We start from the raw sequence: 17,869 nt of genomic DNA, 5'->3' as shown, positions 1-17,869 counted from the left end.
AGCCTCTCAAACTATCCTCTAAATGTATGGATTGACTCCAACCAAATGTCACATACACACTCTGCCAATGGGACGTGTTGAGTGTCAAAGATGCACAAGCATAAGTCTCTCTAGATGAGCCAAAGCATCAGGCTATAAATGAGCTCTTAACAGTACTCTCTATCTTTGCTCCACTTTTGAGGTACACGCTCTATGGTGGGTGCCCGCTTGTATCATAATCATCTTGCTAACAGAATCCATCTTAAAACAAAGTGATGGGCGTGTGAGGGTGGACCAAGCTACAGTACCAATGGCTAGTTGTCAAAAGTGCAAGCATCAACCAAAGAATTCAAAGCCAAACCTACTATGCCATGGGGCAATCCAGCACACAATGGTGTTGTGCCACAAGTGGGTGGTCACAAGTAGCACATAACGTCGAGTAGCCACTATGCACCAATCAACTCCCAACTGAAGTATCTCGATTGGTGACTAGCCACTAGAACATGATGACTCTCCTTGGCTGTCTACTATCCCATAGGTGTCCCAAAAGTTTATAAAGGACTCGGACATGAGACCCTCCTCTTGTTAATGATCCACTATAGCAGGGGAGCCTCTCTCCGAGCTGCCAGTATGTGATGGCCCAACTATGTTGTGTATTTTAAAGGGAGTCCTTGGGTAATCAACTAGAGTAAAGGGATCCCACCAGAACCACTCCCTCGTGTCCCACTACTTTCACACATGAGAGTAGTTATCCCAAGCCCATAACCGGCGACATATTGTCTCAAGAGTTGACATGTCAAGATCTATCACACAATTCCTCCCACTGATGTCCACAACTCGGATCCGCAAAAGGCAACACTCTGTAACCTTTGGTGCCTTGATAATGACTCTGTGGAGGCACCACTCTCCATGACCCTCACAAAATATGAAGAAGCATGTGTCTGTGCAATCCATAACTCCATTTCCAGCTCCCCCATCTAGCGGGGAGCTGCAAGCTAAAAAGGGGTGAGCCACTCTATGGGTATAGTCTCCTCTAGAATATCATGACACATGCTTTGCACCCCCTAATGTCTTGCATTTGAAGACTTGACTCTCCTCAAGAAGTGCTATAAACTGCAATCAATCCCCAAAAGTGTGGGATGGACCCGTTGTCAGAGGACCCCAAGAGACATGAGGTTGACTACCAACTATGTGGCCTCGTTGTCTGCTGACTAGATGGTTCCATGTAAGTGGATGCCTCAAGCACCCCTCAATGCATGGGGGCTAGTGTTGGTCAAGGCCTCTCTGTAGGTGATCCCAAGAACAAAGTAGGATCAAAGAAAAAAGGTCCTTCCATCTCTTGTTCAATCCCACTGAGGAAGACAAAGATAGGATCTCTGAGGGCCACACAAAGCCTGCATGGTGCCATACACCCAAAATTCTCAAAGTAATACATATGCGCTCCCAAGCAACCAACTCAGCCCCGTGTATCATACCATGGCTATCCCCAATCCAATCTGAAGGGTCCTCAAGAATGTTGAAGTCCATCCTAATGCACCATTTCTCTGCATGAGGCAAAGGTTTCAAAATATGTGACCAAAACTCAACCTGTGCACTTGCATGATTGGGCACATAGATGTTTGAAAAGCCCACAAGTCTATCATGAAACTACATGGTGAACCACGGATGATCCACTTGGCACAATGATACCTCTGTCCACATTGGCCTTTTGCCATGAGTCCACAATAAGCATACATACACCTCTGTAAATGCCTCTAGGCCCAAAGGCAACTGACCAAAATGTCTCATAGCTACCACGCAAGATCTATCCACAACACTGAATATGACTCTCATAAAGATGATGCTCCTAAAGCATATCTATTGTGCAACCCACAAGGCATCTCCATAGCTCTTGACCCCTCTGACAAAGAAACAAGGATTCACCTAGCCTCTACACATTCCATGAGACAATCTACCACGTTCCCTAGCTGCTGCGTCATTTCCTCCTCATCGTCCTCTGTGATGAGCCCAATCTTCTTCCAGCAAGAGAAAGCGAACTATCCCTTCTCGACCAAACTGAGTAAGCTCCGCATAGTGAGTTCCTTGCGGCATTGATAGAGGCGATACACATTGATTGTTGCCTTTAGAGCCTCCCTAAACCAGTCGGCTCCATACAACGCCTCTCCGTTGGGAATGGCTTCCATGGCATCCTACACAGACTTGATTTTATTCTCAAGATAGTCGGTCATCGTGAAAAGTAATAGAGGTGTGCAACGGAAGCTACTGGAAGCTTTCACAAAAATAGATTCAAGCAATGGTAATTTATAGCCATTGTGTTATTCACAATTTGACAAATAAACAACAATTTCCCAAATTAAAAAAAAACTGCAAATCAATGTACCAAAATGTGGCCATCATAAGATAAATTTAGAAACTAGTACAGTTGTCCATTTTGTGAAGCATACTAACAAAAAGTGAGAATTGACAAATGCTATGCATCCATGCCTGGATAGGTCCGGCTTTGGCTCAGTGCCCTGAAGATATCAACATCTGCCAGGATTGGTTGATGGATAAACATGTTCTCATTTTGGCTTAACCCTAGCACACGCAGATAAATAAAATACAAATGTTTACATGCAAGATATGGTTTTTGCTTTGACACTCGTTCCATGAAGTCTAGACATGTGCACGATGGTTGCAAATACAAACTTTGTACACCCCAACATGACCATCTTCACTTTTGGCCTCTACTTTGAAGACCTCATTAACACCATCTGCTGCACATATCTCTTCTACGACCTTCGCTCTCAGGGCTAGTGCTAAACTAATCTTGCGAGTAGCATCCTCAGAAATGGAAGTCCGATACCGTACACACACACCATCTCACACTGTGGCTCTTGCACTGCCTTCAAGAGTGGATGTATCTTTTGACTTGAAAGGAGAGTTGGTCATATTTTGTGCAGGAGAAACCAGCGTTACATTAGATATTCCTTCTTTGCTGAGCTCCACTTGATACCCCCCTTCATGCAATATTTGCACCTCATCCTCCGATAGGTTGGTGCCCACATGCACGGGCCAAGTGTGTGGTGGATGCTGAGGCTGTGGCTCAATGTTATGGTCTACTATATGGCAATGCAAGACATGATCCAGACAAAACCAAAACCATTGACACACCACACCATTTGGATGCTTTCGATATCCTTCAAAAGATGGGGCCGGTATACCAAGGCTAGAACCTGCAACACTGCATCCACACCTTCGTCCTCCTCTTGGCGTGCCGCTACATGTGACCCTACTACCTTGTGGAGTTCGGCGTATGGCCCACATTGCCTCATTGACCTTGCACTCAACTACATACTGCCCACCAGAACCTGTACTTCGTTTTGGGGTTTGTGATATCCCTTCTTCTGCAAAGTTGATCTTATGTGGTCTTCCACACTTCTTGCGATCTTTGGGGGCCTATGCGATGCATCACCTTCCACGTTGATAACCTCATTTGGCTTGCGTCTTTTTCCTTGATGTCTCCTTATCTCCTGTCAATGGAATTGGTTGTTTATACATTGGAGTGCCCTCAATAGCCTCATTCACTGCTCTTATCACTTGGCTGGGACGTTTTTCATGGCGTTCCACAAGCTTTTGTATTGATGGACCCTTCCCAATGTGTTTTCCATGGCTGTATGAAATGGCCTTTGTGCTTTGTAAGATGGGATTTGCAAGGTCGGTTGTACATGCATCATATAAAGAAAACCCTCCCCTGCTAGCCAGCTGCCATGCTTGCTCTCCGCAAGGTTAGTGCGTGGAGTGTTTGGTCCATCAGAGCTACTTTCTACGCGTGTCATAATGCCACCCCAATGTGCAATACGAATTTCCCACCAACTAAGCCATGAATCCATGTATGGAATGTTATGGTCTATGCAATGAACATTACGCCACAATTGGCGTATCAGACGAGCCTTTGTTGCTGCAACCTCTTTTGTTGGTGCTTGCCTCCATTGAGTGTCAGAGCTCAGGTAACTGAGGAACCGAAGCAGGTGACAGAGCAGCTTCATCCGCTGGAGCCACCTTTCCCGACACCACTCAGCAGTCAGGGCGGGGCAGTAGCAGCTCCGTATCCCACTTTCACGGCCCCACTTTTGGCATGGCGTGCAACTGGACCGTCTCCCAATGCATTCATTGCCTCCACATCTGAGGCCCCGCTCGCAGTTGATCCATTGCCTCTTTCACTACCTACACCCCCCCCACATATAGTTCATACCCTCTGCCATTCCCCCCACCGCCCTTCTTTCATCCACCTCACCCATGATGTATCCCCCCCCCATATGTATTTACTTTTGATGCAATGGAACACATAGATTTGGGGTTTGCTATATGAAATAGACCATAACTGTGTGTAAGGAACTTCTGTTTGTCTTATTAATAGTGTATTGAATGCATCCATGGTGTTTTTTGTTTGAATGTAAGTTGGCCGTGAACCGACAATCAAATTTTAGTTAGAGAGAGAGAGAGAGAGAGAGAGAGAGAGAGAGAGAGAGAGAGAGAGAGAGAGGGAGATAGATGGGTACATTATCCCTTCTTTTGGGAATCTGCTCGCCCGATTTTTAAAAAGCGCTCGCCAGAAATTGCTCGCCCAAAAATTGCGCCCGCGGCCAGCTACTCTTTCTTGTTGGTGGCTATGCACGCTATCAACAGAGTTTTGTTCGGACGGCCAAGAGGTGTGCGTGAAGCCGCACCTTTGTGTCCTTGCATGCTGACAACTCAGAAGAGAGAGAGAGAGAGAGAGAGAGAGAGAGAGAGAGAGAGAGAGAGAGAGAGAGGCCACACCTTCCTGTTCTAGCATGCTAACGAACTCACAACCGACACACTAAAACACACACACACACACACACACACACACACACACACACACACACACAAAGCGAGATGACTACTTGGAAATTGTTTGCCAGAGATCATCATAGAGTCAATTATGGCTGTTTGTACGACTACGTGGCAAGTACTTGCCACATATCATCACATAGTCGATTGTGGCTGCTTGTACTGCTCGAGCAAGGACTCTCTCTCTCTCTCTCTCTCTCTCTCTCTCTCTCTCGCGTGTGCGTTGAGATGGTGAGCCGAATTGGTGAGCCAACATATAGCACTAGCCATCATGGGAGGTGAAGAACCGCTAACTGGCGGTTCTTCACCTCCCATGATGGCTAGTGTTGCATGTTGGCTCACCAATTTGCTCCCCTAGTGGACCTTCCCGGGCTCTGTAATAACTGGGGGTTCTTCACCTCTCATGATGGCTAGTGCTGCATGTTGGCTCACCAATTCGCTCCCCTAGTGGACCTTCCCGGGCTCACCACCTCAACGCGAGAGAGAGAGAGAGAGAGAGAGAGAGAGAGAGAGAGAGAGAGAGAGAGAGAGAGAGAGAGAGATTCCTAGCCGTTGCAATCAAGTTTTAGCAGCAGAAGCAAGCGGCCAGACTTCTCATTACAACTGAGAAGAAAAAGGAGTAACTTGGATTCACGCTTTTGTGCTACGTGACCTGCGTGAATTCCCTCTCCATAATAGAGTAGTATAAATAGACACTTCTATGTAAAAAACATAGACGCTTTCTTGATAATAAAAGGTGTCCATGGTTATATTTGTTTGTCACTTTCTGGAGGTGCCCCATGTGGTGTGTTACAATAAATAATGCTAAGGGGGTATAACTGAGCTTGTGGGCTTCACGAATCAACAACACCACCTTTGCGCCCCTGGATTCTTGCTATCAACGAACCATTGTTGCAGGCTCCCTCCTCCATGCATGTTCAGACCCTTAAGAGCAAGATGCAGAAAAAGTAAGGCCATTTAGAGGTAAGTCTCTCACCTGCAAATCCATGGCTTTCGCCTCTTTCTCTAGAGATGGTGATGCCTCTTTAAACATGCAAGCAACGCAATTCTGCAATTTGAAGGCTTGATTCCGATCAAAATTTGGGCTTGTGAAGATTGTAATCCTTGCCATGGATCTCTTCTCCTCTCTGCCGTTGCCTGCACTTGGAAACATGAGCCCCGCCTACAGAGTGGTGCTCCTCATTGTCTCCACTCTTTTGCTCGCCAAGATACTGTCCACCCTCTTTTTCAAGAGTGCCCGCAAGAAGCTGCCACCAAAGGTGCGTGCATTACCTCTTATTGGTGGTGTACGCAAGTTCATGAAGGGTCCCATCAACATGATCCGTGAAGAATACCCACGTCTTGGCAGCGTGTTCACCGTGAAAGTACTCAATCGCAACATCACTTTCCTGCTTGGCCCTGAGGAATCTGTTCACTTCTTCAAGGCCCCCGAGTCTGAAATGAGCCAGCAAGAGGTATATCAGTACAATGTGCCCACTTTTGGCCCTGGAGTTGTCTTCGATGTTGATTATTCTGTGCGCATGGAGCAATTCCGCTTTTTCAGCGAGTCTCTTCGAGTTAGCAGTCTGAAGAGCTATGTGGAGCACATGGTGCATGAGGCAGAGGTATGCAACAATCGCATAACTCTATCTATGTTCTGAAGTCTGATTGTTTGAAGATAGTGGAAATTTAATACACCTTGTCATGTTTCCCCATACTGTTTTCTATTTTTTCTTCTTATAAAATGGTGCATGAACTCTGATGTATGGTATTTTTTCAAGGGGTCTGAATCATACTTTTTCCATAATTTTCGTACTTGTATCTGTATGTCGTATGGCTGGTGTTTGAGAAAACTATGTGTAGGAGTACCAACTATGCAGTGTTATAATGCTTTCTCAGGTTACAAGTTCCCACATGATTGTTTATCGACTTGAGGAGCTGTAAATGTTTATCCATAAACATCTTTGCATTAAATTTTTTCCATAAAATGGTGTATGACTCTCTCATACCGTATTTTCAAGAAGTCTGAATCATACTTTTTTCATGCTTTCATATCTGAATACGTACCCCATATGATTGGCATATGAAAAAACAGCATGTGACACTAGGAGTACCGACTATGGAGTGTTTTAATTCTTTCTCAGGTTACAAGTTTGCATATCATTTTTTATTGTCTTGAACATCTGTAAATGTACATATCATATATATCTTTGCATTGAATCTTACTCGCTTGTCGTAGAACACTTATTTTTGCAATTTAGTCAGATTTGCCACAGGTATCCATGTTTTTATATACATGTTTATACATTTGTTCTAGAATTCATCATTGTAAATCCTGTGGTTATTATGGGCAGAATTTCTTTGCTAAATGGGGCGACGAAGGTGAAGTGGATCTGAAGAGTGAGCTAGAACATCTTATTATCCTCACTGCAAGTCGGTGTCTCTTGGGTAGAGAGGTAAGGGATCAGCTATTTCAGAATGTGAGCGACCTCTTCCATGACCTTGACAATGGGATGCTACCCATCAGTGTTTTGTTTCCTTACCTTCCAATCCCTGCACATAAACGGAGGGATAAAGCACGTAAACAGCTAGCAGACATATTTGCAAAGATTATTCAAAATCGAAGAGCCTCTGGCAAGCGCGAGACAGACATGCTGCAAGCGTTTATTGATTCAAAGTACAGAGCAACAGGGCGTTCTCTTACGGACTACGAGATAACTGGGTTGTTGATAGCTGCTCTCTTTGCTGGCCAGCACACAAGTTCGATTACCTCCACATGGACTGGTGCTTATCTATTAAAGTAAGTTGTTCTCTTCAATAATTTTTATCACATCTCTCTCTCTCTCTCTCTCTCTCTCTCTCTCTCTCATCATATGCTCTTCTTGTCTTCATCTTATCAATGGCTTTTTCCACCATTTCCGTAGTAAAGAAAGTACTAGTAGCAGGGCATGGCTCTAGCGGATCTGGTAGTGGAGGGTCTAGTAGCAGAACATTTGATTCATGCAAGGGATCTACTTTCAGTAGTCCTTGCTCGTCTGTTTAATCGGGTCATGTGTGAAGGATTACCTGAATCTTGGAAATTATATACTATCGTACCTATTTTCAAGTCAGGGGATCCTATGATACCCGGGAACTACCGTACCATTATGGTGGGCCACACATTGACCCGACTGTACGCATCCATTCTGGAACAAAAACTGAGTAGATGGGCAGAGAATGAGGGCATAAGGGCAACAGGACAAGCTGGATTCAGGAGGGGTTATTCCACTCTAGATCATATTCTTACGCTCAGAGCCATTATTGAGGAAGGAAGAGCAAGCGGGAGAAGGATGTATTGTTGCTTTGTGGATTTTCGGAAAGCTTTTGATACAGTACCAAGGGCCAGATTGATGCGCAGGATGCAAGAGTTAGGGGTCCCCAAAGAGATTATCTGGGGGATCATGGCCTTATATGGGTCAGTAACTGGTTATGTACATACTCCAGAAGGGGATTCCGACATTGTTCATTCCACCGTTGGAGTAAAGCAGGGATGTCCATTGTCCCCTACTTTATTTGGTATGTATATAGATGAGGTATCAGATTACATTGATAGAGAGGGTGACAGAGGTGCTCAACTTGCAGGGTCATGGATCCCTTTGTTGTTGTGTGCAGATGATATTGTATTGATAGCAGAATCACCAGATGGAATGCAGAGGCAGCTAGACGCATTACATAAATTCGCGGAGGACAGCGGACTGTCGGTGAATTTGGGTAAAACCAAAGTTATGGTGTTTAACACCACACTGCAATGGGTTAGGAGATCAGCACCTACATTTGCATATGGCCAGGATACAGTAGAGTACACAGATGCATACACATACCTTGGTGTGGTATTTGCAGGACCGAAGTTTACTCTTAAGAAAGCAGCAGAGGCTAGATTGTCCAGAGCCTCTGCGGCCTTGGGAGGGCTGGAGAGGATGTGTTCACAAGTGCAATTTCAGGAACCACGAACAAAACTTTGGCTCTTTGATACTGTGGTGGCTTCGGCTATGCTTTATGGGGTCCAGATTTGGGGACCATCTGTGGATCAGGATAATTGGAAGCCAATGGAGAGACCTTTGGTATCTATGATTTCCCGAATGATTAGAGCCAAGGCCTCCGTACCACACGCGATTATCCGAGCGGAACTAGCTGCCCCTCCGATAGAAATTGAAGCTCTTACCAGATCAGTGTCCTTTATACATGGTTTGTGGGATACAAATAATTGCCGCTATACTAGATTGGCCCTCGGATCCTCTCGACAGTTAGCAATGAAAGGGGATACATCATGCTGGTATGCGCAACTGTCTTCGTGGTTTCAGAGACACGGGTTCAGTATGGAAAGATTACCCCCCTACCAATACTCTCTTGAGGCTCCATCACTGGCAATTACACGAACGGAGATTAATAAAATTATCCGTCAGGATCTTATACAGTTGGATACTAAGAGGACATGGGTAGACCCTACACAAGAATTGGGCACGAAGATGGCCGACTACAAAGAAAACTTCCTACAGCTATCTGAAGATGGATTTGTGACTCGCCCAAGCTACATGGATACCCACCCGTCTCATGGTTTGAGATGTGCTATTGGTCAGATTCGTACATCCTCACACCAGCTGGAAATTGAATTTGGCAGATTTAGGGGAATCCCACCTGAGAGCAGAATTTGCAAGTTATGCGGAATGGAGCCGGAGACAGAATTACACTACATATGCCATTGCACCGTATACTATGAGATACGTGGGCGTTTCCATTGCCTATTTAAAGAAGGCTTTGGACCTCTAGATAGAGTCATGCAATACCAAGATCAAAGATGCTTAGGTTTGTACCTATTGGAAATACATCGGCACAGGGATAATCTAATGAGAAGACAAAGAGCACTACAGCCTCAGAGGCAGATCACAGATTTCTTCGGATCGAGAGAAGCAAGAGGGGAAGGAGAAGCAAGAGACCAGCAGCCAGCGCAAAGGAGTACCCACATCCATACCAAAGGCACCCTCATTGACAGGGCGATTGAGCTTAGGAAATCGAGACGACCACGACCGAGATGCAGAAGCACACTCCACCGGAGGAGGCTACAACAAAGGATTAGAAGCATTCTAGCTAGACACCCAGAATGCTCCTAAGTAGTTTATTTAATACTTTGTATTTAGTTTTCACATTTATTTTCACACTTTCACACTTTTCACACTTAGTACTTTAGTACTAAGGTACCCAGACTTTGTAACACATTCACCACTTTTGTATCAGTTTGGTCTCATAGGTCATTCTGGCCTTTTTGAAGACGTTAATATAACATTTCATTTCATTTCATTTCTCTCTCTCTCTCTCTCCATATACATACATAATACATATATATTGAAAGCTTATCCTCAGCAGGGCTTTCTGTATGTATATATGTATGTATGTATGTATGCATGTGTATGTATGTCGGCTGTGTTGATCCTATGTTTGTATGTTGAAACCTTGTCCTCAGCAGGGCTTTTTATATGTATTTGAATTTTACATTGGCTTGCCTTCTTGTTTTGGATTACGTAGGCATAAGCAATTCTTGGGACCAGTTCTGGATGAGCAGCGAGATGTGATAAAACGCCATGGAGACAAGCTTGACTATGATGTTTTAGGTGAGATGGATGTGCTATACCGGTCTATTAAGGAGGCCCTTCGTCTACATCCACCTCTCATTCTTCTGCTACGCTACACACACAAGGACTTCGCAGTAAAGACTAGAGAGGGTGATGAGTATACCGTGCCAAGGGGGCACATTGTTGCAACATCCCCCGCATTTGCAAACCGATTGCCTTATATATACAGAGATCCTGATAATTATGATCCTGACAGATTTTTGCCAGGTCGTGAGGAAGACAAGGTAGCAGGGGCATTTTCATACATTGCCTTTGGTGGTGGACGACATGGTTGTCTAGGGGAACCCTTTGCGTATCTACAGATAAAGACAATCTGGAGTCACCTTTTTCGCAATTTCGAGCTTGAGTTGGTGTCCCCATTTCCAGAAATCGATTGGGATGCAATGGTTGTGGGCGTGAAAGGGAAAGTAATGGTCAGATATAAGAAGAGGAGTCTGAAGTCTGAGGAGTAGTATGGAGGTTTTTTTAGCAGGTCAGAAAGGGAGGGTTTTTGAAGAGATGGCAGAAGTCTTAGTTTGCTCTGCCTCAGTGCAATAGCGATTGAAACACTGAATTGTTTTATGGTTTCGAGGGCAGAAAGCCCAAGAGCAGCTGAGCGTTGCTTCGGTTTGCTGAAGGGATGTGCCTTTTTTGTAGAATTAAGAGGGCTACTGATATTTTTGACGCAGAAAGGGCTACTGATATTCTTGAAGCTTTCTGCACCAAACAAATTTCTTTGATGCAGGGCATGTGAATCTCTCTCTCTCTCTCTCTCTCTCTCTCTCTCTCGCGCACGCATGCATGTACTTGTGGATATAGGCTGTCCACGTATTAGTATACAAAGGCTGTGCTGCATTGGCTCATTATGTCTCTAATTACAGCTACAATTTAGCTTCCATGTCCTTAAAATAATGCAGGTGGTGTCTTGTTGTGGTGTCTTGTTTTCATGTATAAGACATACTCTATCCTCTTAGCGCCTTCAGTGGAAGGTATATCAATGTTTTTAGATTGTGGTTATGCTGTGTTATGAGGGTAATGAAGAGTTCACAATGTATTGTGCCAACTGGAATGGGTTGTCTAAACACTCACAGATTGCTTTTGAACAACAAAAAACAAAAGCAATCTGTTAGTGTACAAAGTGGAGTGAGCTTTTTAAGTACCAATGCATGTTCAATGGGACAGTTTCCACACAGGTTTAGAACTCTGGAAATGGTCATGGTCTGAGGGTCTCTCACTCCTCATTGACATGTGAGATGTTTGGAAGCCATCTCCGTTCCTGGTGCAGGCAGGAGAATTTTGTGCTGGGAGCGTACATCGATTAGAAACTTGCTCTCATGTATGTATGTATACATACATACATACATACATATACACGTGCCCGTGCACACTCACACACACTTGTCTAACACTAAATAAACCATAATAGGAAAATTCGTATATCAAGGGTTCATCTACACTGATCATCCTTTGCTCACAAAGTCTACCCACAATATAATGCTTCCAAATGGTCGAAATCTACCATAAGCTTCTCCTCAAAGATAGCGACATGCAACTCAAATCTGCAAGTTGTCAAAAGAAACCACTGAAAATTCATATAGCCCGAAGGTCGTGCAAAGGGCTGCCTTATGTACAATGCGTATTTGATGGTAACCCCTCTTTAAATCTATCACAAGAAGATATAGAAATTTTCTCATGTAGGAAAACGGAGTCTTTTCCAGTGTTTTTCATACAATGAATAACATCATGAGCTTCTGCTCGAGAGGCACCGCATACCTAGCTAGGTATGCAGTGCCTTCCTCACAGAATCTCATGATGTTGAGGTAAGTCGCAATGTGGGAATTATTGTGAGAATTTGTCCAAAACTTCTTGTGTATATGGGGCTGAAGGTACCTTTTAGCTTATCAGGGTATCGTTGATTTGTGGAGTTGAAAATTGGTTTTTGATTGTGATCTTGTTTAAAGATCTTTAGTCTACACACACATGAAATGTGCTATCCTTCTTTTGTACCAGAAGAATTGGAGAACAATGCTCAGAAGTACTTTGTAGTACCAGACTCTTCTCCAAAAGTTGCTTCAAAATTATTTCTTGTTGAGTCAAATTCCTTGTATGGGGGTTGGTTTGGAGGACAATGGCCTAGAACTACATCAATGCAATGATCTTCCGGGCGTTTCGGAGGTAGCTTAGCTGGTACTAACTCTATAATACAATCTTCATCAAATTGAAAACAATTTTTATCAATCCTCAAGTGCAAACTCTTGTAGAAATCTCTCTCTCTCTCTCTCTCTCTCTCTCAAAATTCAAATAAGTAGAAAGACACATTATAATTTCCTTCTCAATGAAAACATGGTTTACACTAGCAAATTGTCAATCTAGGGATTGGTAGCATAAGTCTTTATCTTTTTGTCTCTATATCCAATGTGAGGGACTTTTCAACGTAAAAAGGATCTTGGGTATGGCATTCCCAAAAGAATGTCATGTCCTCCAAGGGTTCCATAAAAAATGTTTCTTTGTAATTATACTCGCCAAGCAAAAGATTGAGCTGGCCTTACATTAGAGTTGCATAAGTAGTCAACCCCTCAAAAGGAGAACCTCAAGCAATTAGAGTATCCAACTTTTCGAATATGAGCCACAAATGCTTTGCAATGTTAAGGGATTTTTTTTTAAAAAAATGTGTATCTAGGGACGTAGAGGATCAGAACTCTTTGGTTGCTCAAGCATCCCCATCCTTGAGAAGTTGTCTCTTGCCCTTCTTTTGTCTTGTGTTTCCTTGACCATTAGGGATAGAGTTGGAACTCGCCGGTTTGGGACCGTGTTCCTTCTCTGGAGGCCTTTTTCTTTTTGTTGCTGCTAATAAGACAAACTTGATGTGGCCCTTTTCTCCACATAGAAAGCATCTTCCTTCTCTTCTGAAGGTCTGCAATTGTGCTAATGAGAGATATCGTGATTCTCTTGTTGTTATCTTTGGCTTCTTAGACTATTTTGACTCTCCTAAAGAGCATACACTGCTCTTTGTCTTGCATGGTAGGTGCTTTGCCCCATCTTCCTTGGAATCCTTGTGGATTGTAAGTCCTCACCTATGATCACTGACTCCATCCTCCTCCTAAGGGTAGCATGCGGATACACCTTTATACTCTGGCAAAGTGGGGGTTGAAGACCCGCTTTGAACTTCCTCTTCTTTCTCTTGTCGGAGATGTTTCTAAAGCTGTAACCTTGAAGAGAACTAACCACAAAATTTCCACATAAGTCGTAAATTTCTCATGCTCCTTCTATGCGAGCTAGTCCCATTTCTTTTGAATGTTACTCATAAAACTCAAACTTGAATCGGCTTGTGTGCTTTTGTGAATCTTGGCAAGCCACCAATTTCTTGTTGTCTACTTAAGGTATATTGCTACATGCTCAAATTTGACTTCATAGTGAAGTTTCCATTGACAAAGGAAACCTCAAACTAATTGATGATAGAGAGAGCCTTAGAGACATCTGGTCTTACAATATACCTATCACCTTTTGCCCTTAGAATTGAAGACTTCTCTTGCTGTTGTGCTTGCGCCTTGTCTTCTTGAACTTGGGCTTAGATTGAAACTTATGTAAAGAGATAGTAACAGTAGTACGAGTAGTAGGAGCTTTATAATAAAATAGATAATATATGAGAAGTAGAGAGCAATCTTTGTCCTTGCTTTTGTTCCTCTCATCTTGAGCATTCTCCTCTCAGGATCTCTTATGTTCAAGGGAATTTTCATCACCATTTCTTCCTTGCCATTGGTTTCCCGATCAACAAATACTTGATACTCATTGTCATCCTTCTCTTGGGGATTTTTGAGAGCATCCAAGACTCTTTGAATATGTGGTAGAGCAAACAATTGTTGCACCTTTGAAAATTGAGCTTGTACTTGTTGCTGAAGTACCTCTTTAATGGTTCTATTTTTATTGCAAATGGGAGTGTGCAACAATATCAATAACCTCACATAGAATAAACGAGAGAATAAGAAGTATGAGAGAATATTGGGGAAGAGAAGATTATTTCTCACCCTCTTAAAGAGATACCTTAATTGATAGGAAGAAGCCTTTTTGCAAGCACATGAACCAGGGTGGGGTGCTTCTCCCATGCTCCGTTCTAAATCTCAAATTTGATGGAGTTGATCTACTTTATTGCTTCCCAGTGTTATAGCGACTCACCACTCCCACTACACATTAGGAAAAATATGAACCCTCTAGGGGCCCTTTGGGATTAAGGTTAATTAGAGGCCAACCAATGAGAAGAGGGTAATGGACACACTCTACTCAAAACTATTCCTTAGTCAAAAAGTGATTTTCTCTCTCTAGGACCCCTTTTCTAACCCCTCCTTGGTTGCAATCATCACACTCACCCTCTACTCCAACACTTCCTCTTTACACCATCTCCATTGCTATAGCAAGGAAGCTTCTCTCTCCTCCCCTACCACCTCCCATTGCCACACCAATCAAGGGTTATCCACCTTCTCCTATCTCGATTGCCATAACGCTCCTCCCTCCCCTCTATCACTACCAAATCCCATTGGCACACCAAGCAAAGTCATTCACTTTCTCCCACCTACATTGTAGCAACAAGCAAGGTCCTGCTCCTCCTACTAATTTCCTTTGTTCATCCATGGTCAACTCTACTCCACAAAGGCGATCAAAGGATGAGGTCACATCACTTGCATGCCACAATTCACAAGAAGTATAGATGATGAGTGGGTGCCACAAGAGTTCACCAAAGGTGCTTGGGTGTACATGCAACCATCTGCTATTGGCCCTCATCGTGTGTGAAATCGTGCAAACTTGAATCATTATTAGAAAGGGAAGCTTTTTGGCTTCAAGAATCGCAAAGACAAGGGGACCGTAGCCATTATGCAACATGCTTTCTCAATGTCAAGCATGCAATTGCAACAATTAACTCGATTTCCAATACATTGTAAGTACAGAATACAAAGCTAGGTGTGAAATCACAATGGAATGTTTTTATGGATTCATACTTAAGATTTTCCATGCATTTATATTCATATTTCCATCCACATTGATGGAGGAGAAACCACTATATAGTCTCTCCGACACATTCAATGCTATACATGCGAATATTGGAGCAATAATTTTTGTACATCTTTGTCCAACCAAATTGGTTCAAAGAAGGATTTTCTTCTACTCTCACTCCTATATTGTGCCCACTTCTACACAAGAGTTTGGAAATTTTAAACCCATCAAAGTATCTTCCTTATTAAGTATGGAGTGGCCACAACGAGATTTGTGGTTGGTAGCATCTTTCAAGCAAAAGATGATACTAGATGTCCAAAATTCCTTGAAATATTCTAAAGCTTCTAGGTTTGTGGGCTTGAGTGGGTGTTTGCCTATTCATTGTTTCATGCATATTTTTAAAGAGTTTGGTTTTTTAGAGACTACCACAATGCTTGTATGTAAAGATGTGCATTGTGAGGATTTATGGAGGCTTTTAGAAGAGGACTGTGGTATTTGTGGAGGGTATGCACAATGGGGATAGGTATCGTTGTAAGGTTGGATACTTAGGTATTGGGATGTGCTATTTAAAATCTTGCAACTCGTTATACATACGATTTCACTATGATTGTTGGATGTGAAAGCTTGAAGTGTGGACTCCCGTATAGAGTGTAGATGGCGCTATTACAAGCTTGACATTGCAGTGAGGATGCCCAATGATGCTTTGGAGGCTGTCCAAGTGAACAAGCATTGGACTCTCAGTAATGTTTGGCTATTATGGGTTTTGAGTACCTTCAACAAGCGCAATTTTTTTTACAAGGTCACAAGGTGAGAATGCTTCCACTACATTTTCACTCCATCATAGTTTGACAATCATTGGCTACTTACTGTAATGAATGTCCGCAGATTGGGAAGAGAATGGAAGACAAATTGAAGGTCGAGGAGGATTGGGGCATGGATGGAACTATGCTATCGCTCTTATAGCTTTGTAACTCTTGTAGTCTTGGAAATAATCCCCTATGTAATCAATATGGTTTGCTTCGGCAAATTTAAGACTTTGAATATAATTTTTCACATTGAGATGAAAGTTCATTTATTGTGAAAGTGCCTTCTTTAAAAAAGGGACCATTATAAAAGGGGGGCTTCATAACTCATTCAAACCTTTCACTTTTGCAACCCTTGAGATCCTCCACTCCTATCTGCACCCCGAGCTAGATATAGATGCCTCCACAGCCTTTGCATCTGCACCCACATCCACCTCTTCCTCAAGGACACCAACTATAGTCTACAAAGGGATGTTGGACCTTTACACCTTCTTTACTCGTCTCCCCAACCTTGACGCTACAATTGCCCTTCACATGGATGCATTTGCCAAGATTTCAGTGTTCATAGAGGAGCACATCATAAAATATTCCGAACCTATCTCCCCACATGCAGGGATCTGGGTGCCTTGCGATCTCTTGTGCTACATACACAAAGGTGATCGCCCATTCTCCAAGTGGTTGAGACGGTTCCAAGAAATTGCCACCGATACATGCCATTTCTTGGACGAGCAAGCCCCAGGGTTGTCAGTACTCAAGAAGCGCAAGTTGGGGGTGGAGTACTTTTCTCGACTGGAAACATTCATCTTCTTTGTGAGCGAGGAACCTGATTTGGAGGAGCTCTGCCTACCACACCTTCAGGTTGGGTCCGTTATCAAGGACACCAAGGAGCAGGAGGGTGTCCCCATGAACCTTGCAGCGGAAGGACAGGCACTTCGACTCGAGTACCCCAGCGGGCTCGAGGTGGTGGTTAAGAAATCCATTGTTGTAGCTAGCCCCAGTGACAGTCTAGTGGATGCGCCACTGATGTATGAGTCTATCCCAGAGGTAGAAATCAGTTGCTTCTCCTCAATGGTAGTGGAAGGGAGGAGTATGTCTTTATGCATGACTTGGGGAAAGCATTTGCTATGCGCATGGATGAATGCTTGAGCGTGCTATGCACCAACGCCCAATTTCCCTTAGACAGTGTTCCATATGTCCTTGAAAGCAAGCTCTTCCTAGTGCGTAAATCCCATGAATACACAACATTTGGCACTGGCTTCCATGGCAAAGTGCTTGCCCGCTTTCGTTGGCTCAACTGACCCTCAGGTAATAGCGCACTTCCTCTTGGCCGGGGAGCTGCCTTATGTGTAAGAGAGGAGCTAGGAAATGGCAAAGAATTATGAGCTCCTTAGATGTATGATGTAAAATGAACTTTTTAAAAGTAATAGAATTTATTTTGAATTGCCTCTCTATCTTGTACATTCTTTTCAATGTGATCCCTCAATCTTGTAAATTACTGAAATTGGTGATGTGTTTTAATAAGCAGTGTCCTTTTTGCTTAAAACAACAACTCAGCATAAGTGGGATGCACATGATCACTCACTTCAACTTAACTCAATATATTAAGAAACCAAAAAGGAAAAT

The 17,869-nt window shown here is 43.4% G+C and overlaps 2 protein-coding genes across 3 annotated transcripts; both read left to right on the top strand.

Annotated features, from left to right (window-relative positions):
* The first annotated feature begins 5,634 nt into the window (after positions 1-5,634).
* Positions 5,635-11,201, top strand: LOC147465684 (obtusifoliol 14-alpha demethylase-like). Of its 2 annotated transcripts, XM_086521402.1 has the most exons (4): positions 5,639-5,796; positions 5,928-6,437; positions 7,167-7,612; positions 10,372-11,201. In XM_086521402.1, exons 2-4 carry the CDS (start codon positions 5,943-5,945, stop codon positions 10,928-10,930), a joined length of 1,500 nt encoding a protein of 499 aa, XP_086377528.1. In that variant the 5' UTR covers positions 5,639-5,796; positions 5,928-5,942; the 3' UTR covers positions 10,931-11,201. The 2 variants fall into 2 exon arrangements, with proteins under 2 accessions (XP_086377521.1, XP_086377528.1); XM_086521395.1 differs by having other exon boundaries at positions 5,635-6,437.
* Positions 7,619-10,335, top strand: LOC147465685 (uncharacterized). Its single transcript, XM_086521383.1, has 2 exons — positions 7,619-8,367; positions 8,464-10,335. Exons 1-2 carry the CDS (start codon positions 7,761-7,763, stop codon positions 9,957-9,959), a joined length of 2,103 nt encoding a protein of 700 aa, XP_086377509.1. The 5' UTR covers positions 7,619-7,760; the 3' UTR covers positions 9,960-10,335.
* Positions 11,202-17,869: the final 6,668 nt, after the last annotated feature.

Source organism: Adiantum capillus-veneris, chromosome 1, assembly GCF_014529385.1.
Source record: "Adiantum capillus-veneris isolate H3 chromosome 1, ASM1452938v2, whole genome shotgun sequence".
NCBI classification, from domain to species: Eukaryota; Viridiplantae; Streptophyta; class Polypodiopsida; order Polypodiales; family Pteridaceae; genus Adiantum; species Adiantum capillus-veneris.
This window is presented reverse-complemented; position numbering and strand designations above follow the sequence as displayed.

What these genes read in the sequence shown, in the direction of transcription:
- LOC147465685 (XM_086521383.1), top strand. Translation starts at nt 7,761, where the DNA reads ATGGCTCTAGCGGATCTGGTAGTGGAGGGTCTAGTAGCAGAACATTTG. An exon ending in ATTGTCCCCTACTTTATTTG is followed by an intron (nt 8,368 to 8,463) that starts GTATGTATATAG and finishes TGTTGTGTGCAG; the next exon opens with ATGATATTGTATTGATAGCA.
- LOC147465684 (XM_086521395.1), top strand. Translation starts at nt 5,943, where the DNA reads ATGGATCTCTTCTCCTCTCTGCCGTTGCCTGCACTTGGAAACATGAGC. An exon ending in ACATGGTGCATGAGGCAGAG is followed by an intron (nt 6,438 to 7,166) that starts GTATGCAACAAT and finishes TATTATGGGCAG; the next exon opens with AATTTCTTTGCTAAATGGGG. An exon ending in ACTGGTGCTTATCTATTAAA is followed by an intron (nt 7,613 to 10,371) that starts GTAAGTTGTTCT and finishes TGGATTACGTAG; the next exon opens with GCATAAGCAATTCTTGGGAC.